General features: G+C 44.7%; 1 protein-coding gene across 1 annotated transcript; it reads left to right on the forward strand.

Moving 5' to 3' along the window:
- Positions 1-5,607: 5,607 nt before the first annotated feature.
- CLEC3A (C-type lectin domain family 3 member A) lies at positions 5,608-23,019 on the forward strand. The gene is made up of 3 exons (XM_088476813.1): positions 5,608-5,988; positions 16,592-16,675; positions 22,084-23,019. Exons 1-3 carry the CDS (start codon positions 5,874-5,876, stop codon positions 22,470-22,472), a joined length of 588 nt encoding a protein of 195 aa, XP_088332939.1. The 5' UTR covers positions 5,608-5,873; the 3' UTR covers positions 22,473-23,019.
- Positions 23,020-23,234: the final 215 nt, after the last annotated feature.

Here is a 23,234-nt window from a genome sequence, read left to right on the forward strand (position 1 = left end):
GGTTCTCCCGTTACGCATGGTACGCAGCTGCGTAAGGCGCCACATAGTGAAGGGCGCCTCAGCTGCGTACCATGCGGGCCGCGGTGCAGACTGTGTCTCTGTGACACAGCTGCACCGCGTGTGTAGCGCTGAGCGGACGGAGTTCGGTCAGCGCTACACAGCACAAACACACAGCTCTCATCAGCTGCTGCTCCCACTGCCAGAGCCGGACATCTTCCGGCTCCCACAGTGGGTAATGGGAGTGACGCGTCACTCCCATGATGCGTCACTCCCATAATGCAAAGCGGCGGACGGAGGAGCTGATCTCGGCGGCGGGACCAGGAGCGGGTGTCAGGTAAGTGTTTTTTTTTCTTTTTTTATTATGTCTCTACTGCAGAGGGGCGGATTACTACTGGGGGCACTACAAGGGGGGGGACTAATGGGAGCACTACAGGGGGGGAATACTACTGGGGGCACTAAAAGGGGGAGGAATGCTACTGGGGGCACTACAAGGGGGGGGAATACTACTGGGGGCACTACAAGGGGGGGGAATACTACTGGGGCACTACAAGGGGGGGAATACTACTGGGGGCACTACAAGGGGGGGACTACTGGGGGCACTACAGGGGGGAATACTACTGGGGGAACTACAAGGGGGGGGCTACTGGGAGCACTACAAGGGGGGGACTACGGGGAGCACTACAAGGGGGGGACTACGGGGAGCACTACAGGGGGAATACTACTGGGGGCACTACAAGGGGGGGGACTACTGGGAGCACTACAGGGGGGAATACTATTGGGGGCACTACAAGGGGGGAAATACTATTGGGGGCACTACAAGGGGGGAAATACTACTGGGGGCACTACAAGGGGGAAATACTACTGGGGGCACTACAAGGGGGAAATACTACTGGGGGCACTACAAGGGGGGGAAATACTACTGGGGGCACTACAAGGGGGGGAAATACTACTGGGGGCACTACAAGGGGGGGAATACTGGGGGCACTACAAGGGGGGGAAATACTACTGGGGGCACTACAAGGGGGGGAATACTGGGGGCACTACAAGGGGGGGAATACTACTGGGGGCACTGCATGGGGGGGAGTACTACTGGGGCACTATATAAGGGGCTTACTACTGGGGGCACAAGGGGCACTGCACTGGGGGGACCACTACCGGGGGCACTGTAAAAGGGGCACTGCATAGGGAGGGCACCAAAAAAATACTCGCTTACCAAAAAATTTGTGCTAGGGCCGGCCCTGTAGCCAATGTGTATGTTTTTTCATCGGTCACGCAGGCCACATAGCCGGATAGTGTGCGTTGGCAATTAGAAAATCTTGTGTAGTGTGCTTTGAGTTGAAAAAGGTTGAAAAGCACTGCTATATAGAGTAAGCAAAGAAAGGAGGTGGAGATGTTTCAAATGTAAGAGTGGGATAAGGGACTGATTCATCTTCCATCGGAATTGCAAAGCTGCTCGCAAGCAGCTTAGCTATTCCGTCTGTGCTGATATGGTGATGATGTCTCCTGCTGCATTATGTATCCGAGCTACGTTGTCCAACACAGCATCAGATACTCTGATGCTGGAAATCTCCGTCTGCCAACGAGATCATGGCTTCTTCCCTCCCCCCCAACGGCGGCAGCACACACCTCCGTTTCGGGAAATGAAGGGCATCGCCACACCCGCCCTGCCCCCAAACGGCAGCAGACTGTCAATCACTGCCAGTCTCCATACGGGATTGCAGACCCGTCCTGCACATGCACAGAATGGATCATGCGCCTGCACAGATTCCTGATCATCGGGAATCTGCATTTAGCAGTGCATTAGTGTCCACTGCTGAATAAGGCCCTAAATCCGTAATACAGGTAAGAATGCTATTATCTGAGTAAAGCTACAACCTGAAAAATAGAATGGTACTGAGCGCTAGAGAATAGACTAGAGAGAGGGATGTACACGTAGAAAGGGGATTAAGGTGCCCAAAAGAAAGGGAAAAAGAAATAAAATAATAAATATCAAAAAATAAGTAAATCAAAAACTAAATAAAATTAAATATAAGAATTTAAATAAAAACAGAAATAAATAAAAAAATCAATAATTATAAAAATTATATATAAAGAATGAAAGTGTCAGTGAATATGAAAACAATATGAATCTGCTATTAGTAGAATTGAAGCAATTAAAACCATTAGCTTGCACTAAACAGTGCTAATGTATGTTTATAGCCTTTTGGCAATGTGAGGAGTGGGTTCCGGGAGAGGGGTAGGCAGTCCTGTTACAGGTAAGCGCTGTCCCTATCTTACCCTATTCTGGGGTTCTCTTCTTGTTGCGGCAGTCTCCGGTCGGTGAGCTGAGAATGTGGCGCCGCGCCTCTTGATGACGTCAGACGCCGTGCGGCTGCCGACTGCGGGGGTCCTCCGATCTTCACTAGCTCCGGCTAGTACCTCCGCCTGTTCTCCCACTCCCACTTACAATCCAACGCGTTTCACACCGCTCAGGGTACTTTGTCAAGGAGCGGTGTGAAACGTGTTGGATTGTAAGTGGGAGTGGGAGAACAGGCGGAGGTACCAGCCGGAGCTAGTGAAGATCGGAGGACCCCCGCAGTCGGCGGCCGCACGGCATCTGACGTCATCGAGAGGCGCGGCGCCACGTTCTCAGCTCAGCGACCGGAAACTGCCGCAACAAGAAGAGAACCCCAGAATAGGGTAAGATAGGGACAGCGCTTACCTGTAACGTTTGTTACTAACAGGACTGCCTACCCCTCTCCCAGAACCCACTCCTCACATTGCCAAAAGGCTATAAACATACATTAGCACTATTTAATGCAAGCTAATGGTTTTAATTGCTTCAAGTCTACTAATAGCAGATTCATATTGTTTTCATATTCACTGACACTTTCATTCTTTATATATAATTTTTACAATTATTGATTTTTTTCATTTGTTTCTGTTTTTATTTAAATTCTTATATTTAATTTTATTTAGTTTTTGATTTACTTATTTTTTGATATTTATTATTTTATTTCTTTTTCCCTTTCTTTTGGGCACCTTAATCCCCTTTCTACGTGTACATCCCTCTCTCTATTCTATTCTCTAGCGCTCAGTACCATTCTATTTTTCAGTATATTCTATAATATTTGAGCTGCTTTTAAACATAGAAGTGCAGCATAACTATTTTCTAAAGCTACAACCTGCTGTGAGAGGTTGCTCAGTAGAAGGGATTTATAATCTATAGAGTTTATCACTCATTGGGGGCGGTTCCATTGTTTTTTTAGCCATGGTAATCAATGGGCGCCCAATGTAGCAATTTAATAGACTTTTGGGCACCTATTAATTACCACACTTGTCGCACCCAAATAGACCAGGTTTAGACGTGCAAAACGACTAAATTTGTCTAAAGTCCTGGTTAGGACACCCAAACAGCAGACTTATCTCACATTTCTGCTCGCCCCCTCAGGAGGCGTCTAGCAGCTAATGCCAGTGGCTATCGCGGTTGAACAGAGCAACAACTGCTACGTTGGGCGCCCATCACTGACAGCCACCACCGCAAACAACTGAATTCCCCCCATTGGATCAAGATGAAGACTTGTATGGATTATTAACCTAAATGAAAGGAGAGGTGATGATTATGGGAGATTTCATGATGCCCGATGTGGCCTGGAATTTTCCAATTTAGCACATAAAGACCACCCTAAATTTTCTGGTCACAATGGAGACATACTGTCAAAGGTGACCTTAGGGGAGAACTTGGGGGTATAGTGACCATCGGCCACTGTGATTTAATACTTAAGGGTCTATGTACTAAGCCTTGGGGGTAAATTTACTAAGAATCGAGTTTGGTCGGGTTTTTTTTTTTTTTTCAAACTCTCTTTGCTTCACCGAAACTCGGTTGAGTTTACCCTTTAACAACTCACAAATTTACTAAGAAGTGAGTTTTCCGATGGTGAAGCAGATCGAACTTTCACCCCCAAATTGCGAGTTTAGATGAGATTACTCACCCGAGATTGCAGTGTTTTCTGTCTGCAAAACTCACCCGAGCAAGCAGCCTGCACATATCAGTGAGATATGTGAAAGCTGCTTGTGCGCTCTACCTGTTAAAGTAGGGTTAAATATTTAAAAAAATTACGTAGCGTCCCCCCCCCAAAAGCCTAACCAGCCCCGGACTTGTCAGCCAGACCTGGTACTTAAAATTACAGGGAACAAACTGAGTAGGATTCCACCGTAATTTAAGTACCAGCACCAGGCTGCAGGGCCTGTCCTGGTTTTAATTATAGGGGGGGAAAAATGAATAGGGGTCCTCATATAATTAAAACCAGCATCGGACCAAAAACGACCGGGGTGTAATGCCACAGCTTGGAGACCCTATTACCGGGTCTCCAGCGCCAAAGCATTCTCACCACAAGTCGCTCAGGCCAAGCCGGGGATCTCAGGGGATCCTGTAGTTCCACAAATGCAAAAGGGCAGGCATGCTGGCACCTGTAGTTACACTGTAAAATACAATAGTTTACTATGATTTAACCCTTTAATACCCCCGTACCCACAGCCCAGGGGTGTGGGGAAGAGCCCTGGGCTTCAGACCAAGCCTGGGGTTTTAGAAGAGGTGGACCCCTTTTTGGGGGGCTCCCCACCTCCCCTGAGATCCCCAGCTTGGCCTGAGTGACTTGGGGCGAGAATGCTTTATAATAGGTAAACATACACAAATCACACTGATCTGTGTATGTTTCTGCCAAACTCGCAGCTTAGGAGGTGGTCTATTTGAAACTTCAATTTCACAGTGAGTTTGCTACAATCTCACACGAGATTAGAAACTTGATTCTTAGTAAATTTGCGAGTTGCATCTTTTTTATGTACAGTACTTCCTAATTTAGCCGATGGTGAGTTTTTTCGAGTTTGCAATCTCGCATGAGTTTTAACAGTGAAAAGAGAGAACTCACTTCCAAACTCACTCCCGTATGTCTTTAGTAAATTTGCGAGATAAAAAACATGCCTAAACTCACGTGAGATTGCAAACTCACCGAAACTCGATTCTTATTACATTTACCCCGTGGGAGAGAGTTAAAGTGGATGGAGATAAAGTACCAACCAATCAGCTCCTACCTGTCATTTTTCAAACAGCCTGTAAAGTGACAGTTAGGAGCAGATTGGTTGGTACTTTATCACTGTCCACTTTATCTCTCTCCAAGGCTTAGTACATAAACACCACAGTGGAAACAACTAAAAATGCATTATTAAATACAGCAGAGCTTCATGCCAGATAGACCAATAACGCAAAATGAAGAGAAAACTGATAAGGTTCTCCAAGGAACATCATTAGTTTATTTTAAACAAAATGATTACATTGTACATGCAGAACAATTATTTATGGGATACTAATGGCTTCAAATGAAGCAACGAGACCATTTTTCCTGCATGTGAAAAAGCTGTCACTCTTCACTTGGCGATTCTCTGTGTGAGCATATTACACACCAGGATCTACAGGCAAATGAATATAAACAGTAGCATAAAAGAGTAAGTCATCGCCCGGTTTACACGTTCTAACTGTATCCTCCTGCTCAGTATCCCCCTTTATATGCTGAGCAGTGCCAGTAAATGGCCTGGTCTTTCATGTATGATGCTAATTCCTGCAGGTTGAAAAGGAGCATTCATTCCTCTCCAGGCAGAGGAGGACAGCGCAGGGGTAGAAGCAAAATATGTGAAGACGGCACGAATGAAATCAGAGCGGAGAACAAGGAGGTACCTTATGCCTCGGCCAAGTGATGTATTTAGCACATCCCTAAGCAAGGATCGCTGTTATATAGCTGTTCCACTCGGATCTGGATGAGCTGGGATTTGCAGAGCGATTGTCCACACTCAGGACGCCACCTTGCAACGCAATCTACTGACAGACACCACACAACGACATGGCCGGGACAGGGCTGGCGACCTTTCTCTTTATCGCCGTACTGCTTTCGGATCAGATCAGCGGACAAACCTCTAAACTCAAGAACAAAAAGGATCGCAGATCAAAGGATAAAGGTGAGACTTTAAATACGGTGAATGTTTTTTTCAATTGATGCCATAAATTCCCGGCATAGTCACGGTAATATTAACTGGGAATAGAAGTTTTTCTATAAGACAGAGGGGGAAATGTATCAAGCCTTGGAGAGATATAAAGTGGATTAGTTGTCAAAAGCAATCAGTCAGCTTCTAACTGGCATTCCATAGACTGTGCAAGATAAATGACGGAAGCTGGTTGGTTGCTTTGAGCAACGTCTCCACATTATGGGGTCTATTTACCAAGCAGTGTTAGGAAAAGTGAAGAGTGAAACGTGATAAGGTGCCAGCCAATCAGCTCCTAACTGTCATCTCACAGGCTGTGTTTGAAAAATGACAGTTGGGAGCTGATTGGCTGGCACCTTATCACGTTTCACTCTTCACTTTTCACTTCTCCTAACACTGATTAGTAAATAGACCCCTATATCTCTCCAGGTTTGATACATCTCCCCTGGCTGCCTTCACATTCTGAGATGCACATGAGGCTGTTAAAGCAATAATAAACCAGGCCTGAAAAACCTGTGGCACTCCAGCGGTTGTGAAACTACAAGTCCCAGAATACCCTCCCACTGATCGGCTTGTAAGGCATGCTGGGACTTGTTTCACAACAGCTGGAGAGCCATAGGTTGGACAGGCCTGAATTAGACTATAGAGAAGCCCGCTGCAATGTCCTTTAATTTTATTATAAACAAGAAGTCAGGTTTGCATAAGACAATAGTAACTTGAAATATCACTTAGATACACTGTGGTAATAATTGCCATCTTTATTCCACAGGTAAATCCTTAGGGATCTTCTTTAATGTATGTCAGAAATTAATGTTGTTGTTTTTTTAAATGTATAATGATAGATTTGTTTCACAAGGAGACAAAATGTGAATCACAGGTAGGGGTCCTGTCTCCAATCAGGGTCGCTTAACTGTGATTGGCTAAAGCATGAGAAAACTGCTCTGATTGGATACTTGTAGACCCCACATGTAGTTTTAATGTACTTCATTCATCAGTGATGTTCTGTGATACATTTTATGAACACACTTCATTGATACAATAAAGTACATTTGTCCCCTGTGTGGCTCTATATGTAAGTATCCGATCAAAGTGACTTTCTTACGGTTCAACCATTCACATTTAATCATACACACTAAAACAAAACAGAATTTTATGCCTTAAGGTGCATATCCACTACACGAGTGTAAAACGACTACGATTATATCGTAATCGTTCATCATCCTGTGCAGTGGATATTGGCCCTGATTCAGAGCCGGACGCTCTGACCAGAGCGCTCGCTCTGAATCAGGGCCCACCTCCATTAATATGGAGCGTCCTCCTGGACGCTCGTATAGCTGTGGGTCACCACCCACAGCATATACGAGCGTGCAAAATGATTGTCGCGATGGTCTTGACCATCGCGACCATCGAAACTGCGAGCAAAAGCCTGCGGTTGGGTTTTTCAACCGCAAGGCCAGGAGTGATTTTGGCTCTATCAGAGCCAAAATCACTCCCACTGACATCACTAGTGATGTCAGTGAGGCCGGCTTCAGATGGTAGGCGTTCCCTTGGGATCGCCTCTGTCTGGCAGGCACGCCCCCGGCACGCCCACCAAAGGGGGCGTGCTGTCAGTCAACATCGACAGCACGCCCCCTTTGATGAGACACTCCGAGCGAAGGAAAGTCCTTCGCTCGTCGGGTCTCGCGCATGTGCACGACGGAGCTCCCTCCGTCGTGCGCATTTGCAGTGGGGACCATCGACCCACTTGCGAGCGGACAGCCGCTCACGAGTGGGTCTGAATGAGGGCCTTTGTGCCCACACTGACCGATATGTCGTTCAGTGCAGGCACCCTCCCTCATCCCCGAAAATGCACAGCCTGTTGATATTGGCGATAACACATGCCGACAATGACCAGTGGGAGCACACATTGCTGGTCGTTGTCGGCATATTCACTGCACGATTAATGTACGATTGAACGATAACGATGACTTAATCATTCGTTTTTATTGTGTAGTGGATATGCGCAGTAACGGCTCTAGGCCCGGGCAAGCCGGGCCATCGCCCGGAGAGACATTGTATCCGGCGGGCGCTGGAAACGCCCACCTCCTGGCACTATAGTGATTATGTAGCTTCAGGGGGAGGGAGCGGAGGAGGGAAGGGGTGGCAACACAGGACGGCGCTGGGCGCAGCAAAGCCTAGCGCCGGCCCTGGATATGCGCCTTAAGCTTTGAATTTACACCCAACTCTAAATTACGCTCCTGAAGCTTTTAACATATAGATTTGTTAATGCACGTGAAAGAAAAGGGCGGACAAACGTTAGAATAATATAAAAACAACTTTATGAATAATAAAGCTCGCATACATCAACGTTATCAGTATCAGGCATGTGACAAACTGTTAGGTTCTGGTTTCCGCTCACAAGAATCTCTGGCAACTGGAGGCGCCATGTGACATCACAGCGTCCTACGTCATTAGGCCACGCCCAACACGTTTCTTCACTATTACGGAATTATGCTTTGAAGATTTTGTGTCTGAGGTTAAGGCTAATTGGAAGGTGCTGCACTTCCTCATTATTAGAACTGGAATTGGACTTCTATGTGGAACTTTAAGGACCTTGTGCAATACCAAAAATCGCTGTGTCTATAGATTTGTTAATGGAATCTCTGTGATACAAGACACCATGAGCTAAATTTAAAAAAAGTGTCTCTTTTCAAAGCCAATGGGTGTTTGCCAGTTTCAGCCCATGGATTTAAAGGGTCCAATAATATTAAATACAGAACACGCCTGGTTTTGTCTTTCATATTATTGCAACCTTAAATCCGGCATCCAAAACAGCCGAAGATGCGGGTTTAAATAGCGCCGGTATGAAAATGTATCCCTTAGAATTAATTTTAGGTTTAGTAGTCCTTTAAAGATGCAATATAGGTTGAGTCTCCCATATCCAAAATGCTTGGGACCAGGGGTATTTTGGATATCGGAATATTCCGTATTTTGGAATAATTGCATACCATATTGAAATGTCTTAGGAATAGAGGCCAAATCTAAACGCAGAATTCATTTATGATTCATATACACCTTATACACACAGTCTCAAGGTAATTTTATACAATATTTTCAATAATTTTGTGGCTCAAACAAAGTTTGTGTAGATACATGAAATTAATTTATATGTCATATACACCTTATATACACAGCCTATAGATAATTTTATACTTTATTTTTAATAATGTTGTGCCTTAAACAAAGTTTCTGTACATTGAACCATTAAAAATCAAAGGTTTCACTATCTCAATCATGCAAAAAATATTCCGTATTTCGGAATATTCCATATTTCAGAATATTTGGATATGGGAGACTCAACCTGTACTAATACTGTAGCTGTATATTATATACTGTATATAAATTAGTAAAGCCTTTGTCAGCTTTGAGTGTGGCAAGATACTGTACCTCCTTCTTAAAAATTGCTTGTAGCGATTAGACAAATTATTATCCATACTATTTATTTTTAAAAAGTAAATGTATTTAATATTGTACTTATCTATTTACAAATAAAATAAATTCAAAAGAGATTACCATAATATTAGAAGCAGCTGAATCATAATTTTTAAACATTCTTTAATATATATATATATATATATATACTGTATATATTTTGTATGGAATAAGTTTGCACCTGTCAATTATATTTTATTTTACACAAATGTCAGAGGATATCTGATTTTCCTTAACACACACAAGTTACAATACTTCTAAGTGAGTCTCTGCAAGAACATTTGGGACATTCTGGTGTTTACTGTACCATGCTCAAACAGGAAATGTGCTGGGGAGGTTCTGGAAAATAATATTTAGAGTAAGAAATGTGAAAAGAAGATCAATGGTGTCTTACAACGGGGCATTATCCACCAGTAAACAAGAGGAAATATTATGTTTTAACATTTTTATAAACAAAGTGACAGTTTGATAAAAGTAAATCTATCAAATAAATAACACATAGAATTCACTTAAGGACAAAATATGACTGAATTTGTAGGTCCATTTCTAGCAGATATTCAAAACAGAATATTATTATAAATAAAAATGTCTATAGTGGGGATGATACAAAATTTCACACATTGCATTGCACCCACGGACCTAAATACAGATATTCGCCTTTATGCTGAGTTGGACGCATCTATCCATAAGCTTCCTTTCATAGCGTCATCATTATGAGTGCCCAACTGCTCAGATTGATCTCTGCATATGCTCAACTCTGTCTACATGCCCTCGACATGCCTGACTAAGCTTAGCCTATGTACTAATGGACTATAGCAGACAATGGATTTTCAGTAATGTAGCCGAGGTCAGGACAGGCAGCAGGCAAATAGTATCCAGTAATGTAGCCAACATCAGGACAGATAGCATAAAGAGAACACCAACAATGTAATCAAGATCAGGATCAATAGCAAACCTAGCACTCCCAGCCTTTTAAACCCCCGAGCACCAATCAGAATGATTTTTAGAGGAGTAAGCCCCCTAAGCAAATGTATACTTGCGGTCATGTGACCGCCCATACTCAGCAGTAGTGTCCTGGTTGCCAGTCAATGTGCAACCTATATAATCAGGAAGATGTTGTTTGCGTCCTCTCTATCTTGCTGTGGCTTCCAACTTTACCCACGCCACCATCACCTTGAGCAGGGTTTATCTTGGAACTACTTATGGAAATTCACCCTCAATCTGTCAGCATGAAGGATTCTTGCAGGAACCTAAGACTTCTACTCCAGTCCATAGCATTTCCAGTGGATAGAAAATGAATCTGCCCTGGATCACTAGCTCTAGCCAACTTGCAAATGGGAAACAAACACAGGAAAAATATGGCGGCAGCTTCCTGTCTGTGAACCCCCACCAATCGGAGTTGAGGCTCCTAACATGTGACAGACAGTTACGATCTGAAGTAAGCTCTGTCTCTAATGGCCACATGTCTGCCAATCACATCACAGTTTGTTGTGTACTACAGATAATTATTATCCAATAACCTTCCACTCGCTGAGCAAAACATTAATGGATGGCTCTACACTAGGCCAAGCTGTATTTATAGGCCTCAGTCCACCCACTAACTCCTTTCTCCACCATGTTACTGTAGTAGTTTAGTGTTATGTAATGTTAATAAACTTTGGCCTTTGTCTCCACTTCCCATATTCCCATAGCTGTGACAGAAGAGTATTATGGAAATTACAGTTTTGAGAACCCCTTTATAATCAGGCACTAGGATGAGAAGTAGAGGGAGGCTATGGAATATATGGTGGTACGTGGATGATGCAAGCGAGCAGGGCACAATAGTGTATTGGGGGAAAGATGGGAACGTTGAGTGCATAGTGGAGGAGAGGGAGCTGGATAGTGCCTGGACAGGTATGAAATGCCTGGAGGAGAGTATACGCCGAGTGAGTTGCAGTAAAATATGAGGATGCATGCACCAACTATACATGTTGCTCGCGCATTTATAAAGCCAATATCTCAGCTTGGTCTCAATGTCACATGTATAATACTCTTCATTCTACAGTGGCGTAAGTTCATTCCAGTCGCCCGGAGGCAAGTTAAAGTTTGGTGCCCCCCACAAAAAAATATACCCATGCAATGACACCTAGAAAGAATATATGAAGATGATTCTGAAGGGTCTAGAGATGTATGATAATTTACATATCAGGTATAAATTTATATGGGCTTCTGTGCCTGATTTAGTGCTACCAAACCTGATTTAGTCCTGCAGTGTCAAGAACAAGGTATAGTTCTCCTAACGTTAGTGCATATGTACAAACATATACAGTCAGGTGCATAAATATTGGGACATTGACAGAATTTTCATATTTTGGCCTCTATTCACCACCACAATGGCTTTGAAATGAAAAAAACAAGATGTGCTTTAACTGCAGACTTTCAGATTTAATTTGAGGGTAATTACATCCAAATCAGGTGAACGGTGTAGGAATTACAACAGTTTCTATATGTGCCTCCCACTTTTTAAGGGGCCAAAAGTAATGGAACAAACTAAACAATCCTAAATCTAACTTTCACTTTTTAATACTTTGTTGCAAATCCTTTGCAGGCAATTACAGCCTGCAGTCTGGAACGCATAGACATCACCAGACGCTGGGTTTCATCCCTGGTGATGCTCTACCAGGCCTCTACTGCAAATGTCTTCAGTTCCTGCTTGTTCTTGGGGCATTTTCCCTTCAGTTTTGTCTTCATCAAGTGAAATGCATGCTCAATCGGATTCAGGTCAGGGGATTGACTTGGCCATTGCATAACATTCCACTTTTTAGCCTTAAAAAACTCTTTGGTTGCTTTTGCAGTATGCTTTGGGTCATTGTCCATCTGCACTGTGAAGCGCCGTCCAATGAGTTCTGAAGCACTTGACTGAACATGAACATATAATATTGCCTGAAACACTTCAGAATTCATTCTGCTGCTTTTGTCAACAGTCACATCATCAATAAATACAAGGGAACCAGTTCCATTGGCAGCCATACATGCCCACGCCATGACACTACCACCACCATGCTTCACTGATGAGGTGGTATGTTTTGGAACATGAGCAGTTCCTTTCCTTCTCCATACTTTTCTCTTCCCATCACTCTGGTACAAGTTGATCTTTGTCTCATCTGTCCATAGGATGTTGTTCCAGAACTGTAATGGCTTTTTTAGATGTTGTTTGGCAAACTCTAATCTGGTCTTCCTGTTTTTGTGGCTCACCAATGGTTTACATCTTGTGGTGAACCCTCTATATTCACTCTTGTGAAGTCTTCTCTTGCTTGTTGACTTTGACACATATACATCTACCTCCTGGAGAGTGTTCTTGATTTGGCACACTGTTGTGAAGGGATTTTTCTTCACCAGGGAAATAATTCTTCTGTCATCCACCACAGTTGTTTTCTGTGGTCTTCCGGGTCTTTTGGTGTTGCTGAGCTCTCCGGTGTGTTCTTTCTTTTTAAGAATGTTCCAAACAGTTGATTTGGCCACACCTAATGTTTTTGCTATCTCTCTGATGGGTTTGTTTTGATTTTTCAGCCTAATGATGGCTTGCTTCACTGATAGTGACAGCTCTTTGGATCTCATATTGAGAGTCGACAGCAACTGATTTCAAATGCAAATGTCACACCTAGAATCAACTCGAGACTTTTTACCTGCTTAATTGATAATGAAATAACGAGGGAATAGCCCACACCTGTCCATGAAATAGCTTTTGAGTTGATAGTCCCATTACTTTTGGCCCCTTAAAAAGTGGGAGGCACATATAGAAACCGTTGTAATTCCTATACCGTTCACCTGATTTGGATGTAATTACCCTCAAATTAAATCTGAAAGTCTGCAGTTAAAGCACATCTTGTTTGTTTCATTTCAAAGCCATTGTGGTGGTGAATAGAGGCCAAAATATGCAACTTCTGTCAATGTCCCAATAGTTATGCACCTGACTGTATATGTAGTATTCACAATTTTTATATGAGACATTGGATACACATCAGGACACTGACATGCGTTTCACTGTGGCTTTTAGCCTTGGCAGCGCCGAATCAGGCACAGACGCTCATATACAATTATGCCTAATATGTACAGTAAATTTTGTTCCATGGCTCCAGGTAACCTGTATGTCAACGGTTGGTGGTTCAGACAGACTCACCGACCGAATTTCAGCCGACTCTGCAGCAGCATATGCTGGTGAGCCACCATTTGTTGTGATGCATAATCGGTTGTTACCAGTGTGCGGCTCTCTGTACCGGTGGTCCCTGGGATAGGTGTCTCGGGTCCCAGCTCACTGTCCAGCAGCAGTGGCGGGACCACCGTCACTTGCTGCAGCGCAGGCTAAGGAGTATCAGATGGGAGCCTTCCTATCCTCTATTGCAGGTGTTAGCAGAGCTCCCGGAAGAGAGCTAATCAACGCTGCAGCAGCAGCTGGAGCGTCGCTGCAGAGCAGCAGTGGAAGATCAGCAGTGACACTCGTTTTCCTACGTGAATCACACTATTGCTGCTGTACATGCTATAGATGGAGGAGCCCCTTCAGGGCTTGGCGCCCGGAGGCAGGCGCCTCCATTGTCTCTGGGAGTTACGCCCCTGTCATTCTAGCTTCCTGATCAGGCAGGGTGCCGATTAAGAAGCGGGGCACATTAGCAAGCACCTGAAAAGGGGGCGTGGTCTCTCCTGGGGGCATGTCCTTGTGGATCGCCCCCTTTCCTTCATTCTAAGGGGCGTGCCCAGCACTCACAGAGATGCTGGGCTTCTCCAAGGTCTCCCAGCACTGTGAGTAGATGCCGTGCACATCTCCCCCCAACTTTAACCCAGCAGGGACAGAGAAGCGGGGCCCAAAGACCTGTCGGCTTCAGGCTGTTATCATGGGGCGCTGGGTCCCAGGGCTCATTTTAGCCTTTTGCACCCCGCTGAAACAACCTAGTGGAAATGCTATATAAGAGCTCGACTGCCCTCATCGCCTTAGAGCTAGCATAGCTGCAGATGACTTCCGTGACTTTAAAAGAGGAATGATATTTGGGGGAAGCATTTGGCAGTACCCTTAATTACTAAAACAGCTCAACTTGATAATGTTTCACGAGCGGTATCTATGTTGATGTCAACAATGGCAAAAAAGGGAGACAGCGGCCAGAAGCACTGAACTGCAAGACAGAAGCAGTGAGCAACTGCAGATCAGCTCACTGCACATTTACACTTATGGCATTATGAAATCAGTAGTTGAACACCACAGAGCCGTATATAACAGTCAGGCAATTGGCAATGCACATCTGTGAGTTGAGTGGTACACATGAATGGGCTAATGAGCAGTGGAGGAGGGTGGGTATGATGAGAGCAATCACCCTTCACCATGTTATTGCTAAACGGGCGTCCTCATGTGTGACACCGACCTGAAGAACTCTACTTGCACTCCAGCAGTTGTAGGTGGTTCTGTAGTGTTATGTTGTGTTACATGATGCCTTTGTAGCATGGATTTATGTAGACCACCCGTACACACACAGCAGCAGCCGCGAGGAGGGGGGCGGGACACGCCCCCCGCCCGCTGGGGCACGCCCCCGACACGCTCCCTGGTCGCCAGGACCTGCGGGCAGACACAGATGATGGTTGGTCAGTGTGTATGAACAACTATCATCTGCAGATATATCTGTATAGTGTGTACCCACCATTACTTTTCTTCTAAAAGATGTTAAAATTAGTACAGTACATCAGTACTACCAATTATAATGATATGAGCTCTAACAGTTACAGCGAGGGCCCCATGTGCTGATGAACACATAAACCTATAAAGCAAAGTGATCATACCTTAATCACATGGTAACAGACTTAAAGTGGGTACACACCTGACAGCTATATCCGCAGATGATGGTCGTTCATACACACTGAACAGCCATCATTTGCTTGTGTCCTCGGGTCCTGGTGGCCGGGGGACGGGACCCGGCGGCTGCTGGGCGGGTTGGGGGCGTGTCCCGCCCCCTCCTCGCGGCTGCCGACCGCCCGTGCACACCTGCCGATAGACAGTTATGTCTGCAGACATATCTGTCCATCGGCTGTGCAGCACAGCCAATGTGATATGTCGGTGAACAACGCCGTTCACCGACATATCGCAGGTAGACACTGGCCGACGTGCAGCAGCTTTATTGGCCGATCAATTGATCGGCCAATGTATCTCTCAGGGGTCTATTTACTAAGCAGTGTTAGGAGACAAAGTGAAATAAGATAATGTCCCAGCCAATCAGCTCCTAACTGCCATGTCACAGTTAGGAGCTGTTTGGCTGGTACCTTATCGTCTTTCACTTTGTCTCCTAACACTGCTTAGTAAATAGACCCCTATGGGCCTTATTTACAGATGTATGCTAATTTTGTCGTAGCTGCATCTTTGGTCGCAGCAGCTGTGAAAATGATTCAATAGCCACATGAGGCGTCATCAGGACCGTAGACAGCCGGCCTAGGCTCCATCAGTGTGATTGCTCCACACACAGGCTCCTTCGCAAGAGCACATTATTAAACATTTCAGATTTACGTAAATCTCAGGCCCTACAGTATATTCACCCATTATCTAATTTCATATTGTTGCTCTGTTTAAAAATAATTGTGTTGCTGAATATTTTGTTTCCATCCATCATAAACAGCTAACTTAATTACTGTAGTTACTTAGACAACCTGCTGTCAAAATAGTCACTATTCATTAGTGTATAATTAATATATCTAATATATATCTAATATATCTATGTGCAAATATTACAAATTAAACATGATCATGTTCAGTCACTTTTCATGTCAGCTTCTATCTCTGACTGTAGCAACCTGTAAGGAGAATTTGTGTTAGCAAGAAGGTTGCAAGCCAATAAAGGCCATTTATGACATAACACGTCCACAGCACACATTCACATTTCTGGGACTTCCCCCCTGTAAAATCTGCTTGGTTCATTCTCATTTATGTATTAAATTAGTTATGAGGGTGAGAGACTGTATTTGTTACATGTCATTTCTGTGTGTTTAATTACATTGGTTGATGTGTACCTTGGAATGTGCTCCTGTATTGCTATTCAGGCAGCCTTTCATTGATGATAATGTCATGTTTTAAATGTTCTGATGTTTTCATTTCAAGAAAAAGATGGAGACCTGAAGACACAGATTGACAAGCTATGGCGTGAGGTGAACTCCTTAAAAGAAATGCAGGCTTTACAAACAGGTAATAATCAGGGGCAAATTTTGTGTTGCCCTGGGCACAGTATTAATAAAGAAAAAAAATTAGTATAGCTCTTGTGTTAAGTGTTTGACTATGGCACATGAGGTCTGGTCTTTGAGTCCACTGAATAAAGTGCTTTGTATTGTGTGTTTTAAACTGAAAGGTGCACATATATATTTCAATTAGAACCCCATTCTCTACTGAACAATGTAGTTCAGAGAGAGGGCGATCTCAGATGAACTGTACTAGGGTTCTGATACATGTAGGCCTGCTGTGCCGCCCCCAGCAAGTGGCATACCTAGCCTTATGCCTCACCTGCCTAGTGAGAAATCCACCACTGGTAATAATGTTATCTGCAAACATGCAAACCCCAAATCAGTAAAGCTCAACACTAGAGGGAACTTAATCCAACATATAACCAAGTTATCTGCTATACTGTTTATGGGCCTGATTCAGAGCCGGACGCAATTAGCGCTCGCTCGTCCAGAAAATAGGGGTGGCTATTCAAATCAACCGTTCGCTCTTTGCGGTCTGTTCACGCCTCTAGGTCTGAACGAGCGAACCAAACTTGTGGTCGTTTTTTTAAAAAAATACGCCCCCTGGCCGCTCGCATCCTACGTCATGTCCGCTATTTATTAGATTAATCGAGTACATCGACCAGGGTATGAACTGCTCGCTATTCTTGGGGTTGGTTTTTCCTACCACAATTTTGCGAGCAGTTCTGACTATAAAATAACCCAGTAACGTGGTCAATGACGCTGCTGTTTTAATTATGCACACCCATAAAACGCCCGTTTTGACCTTTAAGCACGCCTGCATTCGGATCTCCACTCCCCGTTTTCAAGCACCTTCCCCCGTTACCACCCACATACGCCTCTTTCTGTCACTCAAATTATCAGGCATTCGCTATTTTGCGAGCACATGAATTTCGACCGTACTGACTGGTGCGCGCATGCGTATAACGATCTGTACGCATGCGCAGTTGGGCAAACATCGCTCGGAGCGAACAAGCGGACGCTTACGAGCGGCTCTGAATCAGGCCCTATATCCATACTGTACATGTAATGGAAACTAATTTGTAAACGCAAATCATGGAAAGTTAATGGTGTATGCTCATCTCATTATATATTATAATGATCTGCAAACCATAGTTAATAAAATAAATAAATCAGAGTACGGCGTGGCTCTGTCTTACCACCTGTCAGTCATATGTCTCAGCCATAAAGCCAATCTTTTTTTCAGCGTGAATTTTGCAGTTTTATCAATCCTAAGGGCCTGATTCAGAGATGGGCGCTAATGCGACTGCAGCTGCAATTTCGCACGGAACGCTGCTGCAAATATATGCTAATGTTTCCAAAGCTTACACAGTATAAGGACACCCACTGCTGCTTTCTCATATGCATACGACGTCGCTTACCTGCGTAAATATCGGAAACATCGACACACAAATCGAAGGACAATCTTGCAATGGCGATTCTGCCCAGACGCAAACACTGCAGCGCTCCTGACTCTCAGGGAGCTCTCATGCTGCATAGGAGATTGCAAGGGCTAATTTATGCACGCCCATATAGTGGCGTTTAAACGGTCAGACACGCCAACGTTTTTCTGACACCCCCCCCCGTTACCACCCCAAACGCTGACTACCTGTCACTCACTTTGTGAAATGGAACCTCTGTGCGTGTGGAATCACAAGACAATCGCAGCATGTGCTCAGTGCGGTATGCGCAATGTCAAACAATCGACCGATCTGCGTAAAAATCGCAATAGTGTCCATCTCTGCATCCGTTCCTAAGAGAGAATGCCTCTGTTCCACATAAAAGATGCTGTGTAAAACATGGACAGAAGCGGAACCTACTATAAGTGACTGTAATGCTTGCCTGGCGCATATGTTACTGTTGCCAACTGCAGCGTATTTCTAGCGCTGACATTTTTTCATACAACTGATTTTTTTTCAGATGTAAACTACGCGCATTTTACAACCATCTCTGCATTTATCCCAATGTTTCTTTGTGGCTAATATAGAATCAATATATAGTACATAACATAGAGATAGCTCTTTGGGGCTGATCCAGTTAAATTCTTGCTGAACATGGCAAAAATTAAACATAGGCAAAATAATGCCACTCAAGAAAGCGCTCTAGTATTCTCATTACACAGAAAGAGATCACTGCAACGTTCTGTTCTAATTTTTATTAATTTTGCAATCTAACACGCTGACACTCATGTGGGTTAGGGATATGAGCGACCCCGTCAATAGCATCACCGGAAAAAAAAAATAATAATTAGGCATTGCACCTATAATACTAAGTAACCTTTCATAGCACAGCGAGTCCCTCGGTTGTGATGCAATTGCACTTTAAGGTACATTATTAATCATGGGATGGGGACCCTGTGCTGCTGGGCTTCACAGATGTGGCATTGGTTACCCTGGCTACATATACACCCTAGTGTGTAAATTAAAATCTCTGCCACATTACACCATGAAACAGAAAATAATTTCAGTCTTTAAACTGCAGCACTGAGGCCAAAAATAACTTTGCAGAAACACATTATGCACTGTCAGTGGACTGAGTGCAGCCGGTGACCTACATTTATGCAGAGAGATGACAAAATGATGCCTCTTCTTTGGCTCTAACATGCCCAGAGTCATATAAACTGCCCTTCTGAAAGCCTGTATCCAGCACCAAACTATAATGCTCTTATTCATATTCCAGATCTAATGTCAAGCAGGGGCAGTGCAAGGTTTCTTGGCACCGTAGGCATTTCTTCAGCCTTGCGCCCCCCACCCTCGGATAGCTACACAAGCCCTTAGTACAGTGCCCCCAGCAGTGGTCCCCTCTATGCAGTGCCTCCAGTAGTGCCCCTTATAACATACAGTGCCTCCAGTAGTGGCCCCCTATGCAGTGCTTCCAGTAGTGGTCCCCCTATGCAGTGCCCCTTATATAATGCCCCCAGTAGTAGTCCCACCTACACAGTGCTCCTTGTATAGTCCACCAGGTAGTGGTCCCCCCTATGCAGTGCCCCTTATATAATACCCCCCCAGTAGTAGTCCCACCTACGCAGTGCCCCTCATATAGTGCTCCAGGTAGTGGCCCCCCTATGCAGTGCCCCTTATAAAGTGCCCTCAGTACTAGTCCCCCCCTGTGCAGTGCCCCTTATATAGTGCCCCCAGTACTAACTCCTCAGTGCAGTCAGCGCCTGCTCTCCAGGGGTCGGAGCATGCAACCAAAATTGGGTGTGTGGCCTAATTACCATTGGCCACGCCCCCTACATGACATTATTTGGAGGAGTGCCCGTATGGCATGTCTCCAAATAACATCTGGCTGGGGGTAAAGCCCAGCCCTCCGTCACTGGTTGGGCTTCCCCCAGCCCTCTCCCGTCAGTGAATGGATGCCGCGTGGCATCCATTCACACTCCGGGATCCGGCACCGCCACACAGCTGCTGCGGTGGGGGTCCCCAAACTCCTGATTTCACCACCCGCGGCGCGGGCCACTTCGGCCCACGGGTGGAACAGCGGGACAGTACTGTCCCGCTGAATTTGGGATGCTGGGGAGGGGTGCGCCCTCTACGGGTGGCGCCCCTGTGCGACCGCACTGGTCGAACACCCCTAGAGCCGGCCCTGAGTGCAGTGCCCCCAGTAGTGGTCCCCCGATGCAGTGCTCACAGTAGTAGTCCCCCCCAGCAGTGCCTCCATTAGTCTCCCCCCAGCTGTGCCCCCAGTAGTAGTTCCCCACCTATGCAGTGCCCCCAGCAGTAATCCCCATCTTTGCAGTTCCCCCAGTAGTGGTCCCACCAGTGCAATGCCCCCAGCAGTAATCCCCCCCCAGCAGTGCCCCCAGTAGTAGTCCCCCAGCAGTGCCCCTAATAGCAGTCCCCCACCAGCAGTGCCCCCAGTAATAGTCCGCCCAAGCAGTGACCCCAATAGTAGTTGTGCCCCCAGTAGTAGCCTCCCCCCAGCAATGCTCCCAGTACTAATCGTGCCCCCAGTAGTAGCCTCCCCCCAGCAGTGCCCCCAGTAGTAGCTTCCCCCCAGCAATGCCCCCAGTAGTGATACCCCCCTCCCCCCCAGTAGTAATCCCAGACAGACACACACAGAAGAAAAAACATAAAACTCCACTTGCCTTAATCCCCGCTCCAGCGTCCGCTCCTCTGTCCCCCGGGCTGGCACGCTCTGCATGATGGGAGTTGGAAAATGGAGCTCACGAGTGAGCTCAAGCCTGGCTCCGGCAGTGGGCGCAACAGCCGATAAGAGTCTGTCTGACTCTCTTCAGCTACTAAAACAAACACACAACTGCCGGCACCGGCGGCTGTGTGTTTGTTCCTAGTAGTGTATGCGGACTGCACTTATGTGTGGCCCACACTACCGCCTTGCCGTGGCCGGCCCTCTTAGGCAGCTGCCTAAGTTTGCCTAGTGGTAGCGTCCTGATGTCAAGAATACTATGCAGGTCCTTCCAAAATGTCAGGTTTTAGTGCTATTTTTTGTATATATTTTCATGTTGCCAAACAGGATTTCTAAGATTTCATTAATTGCAGAAAGTCCTAAAGCCGCATATCCACTTGCCGATTAAACAGAGCGATTGAACGATAACGACATCGCTCATTAATCGTGCACAAATCAGGCATGAAAATGTCGAAAACTACCAGCGATGCGCACTCCCGCTGGTCGTTTTCGACATCAGTCATCGCCTGAACATGCCGGTCAATCTGCCCATAACGACAGATTGGGCACGTTCGAGTATGAGGGAGGGTGCCTGCACTGAACAACATATCGTTAATTCTAGGCAGTACAGGGGACGAGGAACAATTGTACGATTACAATGCTGTAATCGTACTGTCGTTCCAAGATCTGCAATTAGATGCGCACCTTTAGAAGAAATTATATTTAGTGTGGTTGCCATAGGAAGCAAGGTGGAGTCCCCAAGGTGCAATCACGCACCCTGGTATACAGTATAATATCATAATGGATCCTTATTGAAATCAGATGCATAGGGGTAAATTTACTAACATGGGAGTTCTATTAAAAAGTGATGTTGCCCATAGCAACCAATTAGATTCCAGGTATTATCTTCTAGAAGGTGCTAGATAAATAAGAAGTAGAATCTTATTGGTTGCTATGGGCAACATCACTTCTTAAATAGAGCTCCCATCTAAGTAAATTTACCCCCTAGTGTTTATTTTTTTTAAACGGGACTCAAAGCACAATAGTATGAAACATAAAATCATTGGCTTTTATACAACATCCTAACACTGCCTCTTATGTGACAATGAAATATATTTTGTGATTATTTTATGTCTAGTTCAATCTAAAGGCTCATAAAACAACATCAGTGTTCTATGAGCAAAATGCAATATTATTTTATGAATGCCATATTCTGTACAATGATGGATCACAAGTCCCCTCTATTTGCAGTCTGCCTGCGGGGTACCAAAATCCATAAAAAGTGCTACCTAGCCTTTGAAGAAACTAAACACTTTCACGAGGCCAACGAGGACTGTATAGCGAAAGGGGGAACCTTGGCGATTCCCAGAGATGCGGATGAGAACAGCGCCCTCCGCGATTATGGGAAGAAGAGTCTGCCAGGTGCTGGGGATTTTTGGTTGGGAGTCAACGACATGGTGACTGAAGGCAAATTTGTGGACGTCAACGGAATTGCTATTACATATTTTAATTGGGAGCGCTCACCGATTGGCGGCAAGCGCAAAAACTGTGCCCTCCTCACCCAGGCCTCACAAGGAAAATGGGTAGATGAAGTGTGTCGTACCTTAAAGAAATACGTCTGTGAATTTATTATCCCATAGAGCATAGTTCTGGTAATGTGTTTGCCGTCGGATGGCCTGTGAACACATACATTCATCTGATCGCTCTCATAAAAGCTGTTTTCCCACCTTCAGATACAGTAAATTGAGTTTCTTGTGTACCCTCCTGCAAGTTTAACTAAATAGATTTCTTACTCTTTTTTTCAGCTACATTTCCCTTCCCCAGGTAATATAGCGTTATTTATTTATGTTCATAGTTTCCTGGGATATGACACAAATCTGCTTTCTATATACAAATGTATCTGATACAGCGTAAGAGAAGTCTTGTATTCATGTACAATTAAAGTAAACACATTTTCCTTATTCTCTAACTGCATGACTGAAAAGCACAGAACAAAACTAGAACGATAATGCAATGTATTTAGTAACAGCTGCAGGAGATAATGAGCAAACCCATAAAATAAATGAAAGTAATACAAAGGTGGACAACCAGTGTAATAACATAATGTCCTGCCTTTCAAAGAGGAATAAATCCATTTCTAGACTGTCTTTTAAAAAATAAATGTCACAAAAATGATATAAAAGTGCACTTTAAAACCTAAGAAGAGTTTTTTAAAATGTGGATATGGATTAAATGTACACCTTACTATATATAGAACTAATTTTTGAACCCACCCAAAAATTAGCTCAGGATGTCAATATACTGAGGACCTTTGTCGGGGAAAAAAATGCTGTATTATCTAAATAAGGTATTGTTTTCCACTTGAGATATATTCAAATAATTAAAATTTTATACGTTTTTTT

Source organism: Taudactylus pleione, unplaced genomic scaffold (genome assembly GCF_031769625.1).
Source record: "Taudactylus pleione unplaced genomic scaffold, aTauple2 ptg000195l, whole genome shotgun sequence".
NCBI lineage: Eukaryota > Metazoa > Chordata > Amphibia > Anura > Myobatrachidae > Taudactylus > Taudactylus pleione.

What these genes read in the sequence shown, in the direction of transcription:
- CLEC3A (XM_088476813.1), top strand. Translation starts at nt 5,874, where the DNA reads ATGGCCGGGACAGGGCTGGCGACCTTTCTCTTTATCGCCGTACTGCTT. An exon ending in TCGCAGATCAAAGGATAAAG is followed by an intron (nt 5,989 to 16,591) that starts GTGAGACTTTAA and finishes TTTCATTTCAAG; the next exon opens with AAAAAGATGGAGACCTGAAG. An exon ending in AATGCAGGCTTTACAAACAG is followed by an intron (nt 16,676 to 22,083) that starts GTAATAATCAGG and finishes CTCTATTTGCAG; the next exon opens with TCTGCCTGCGGGGTACCAAA.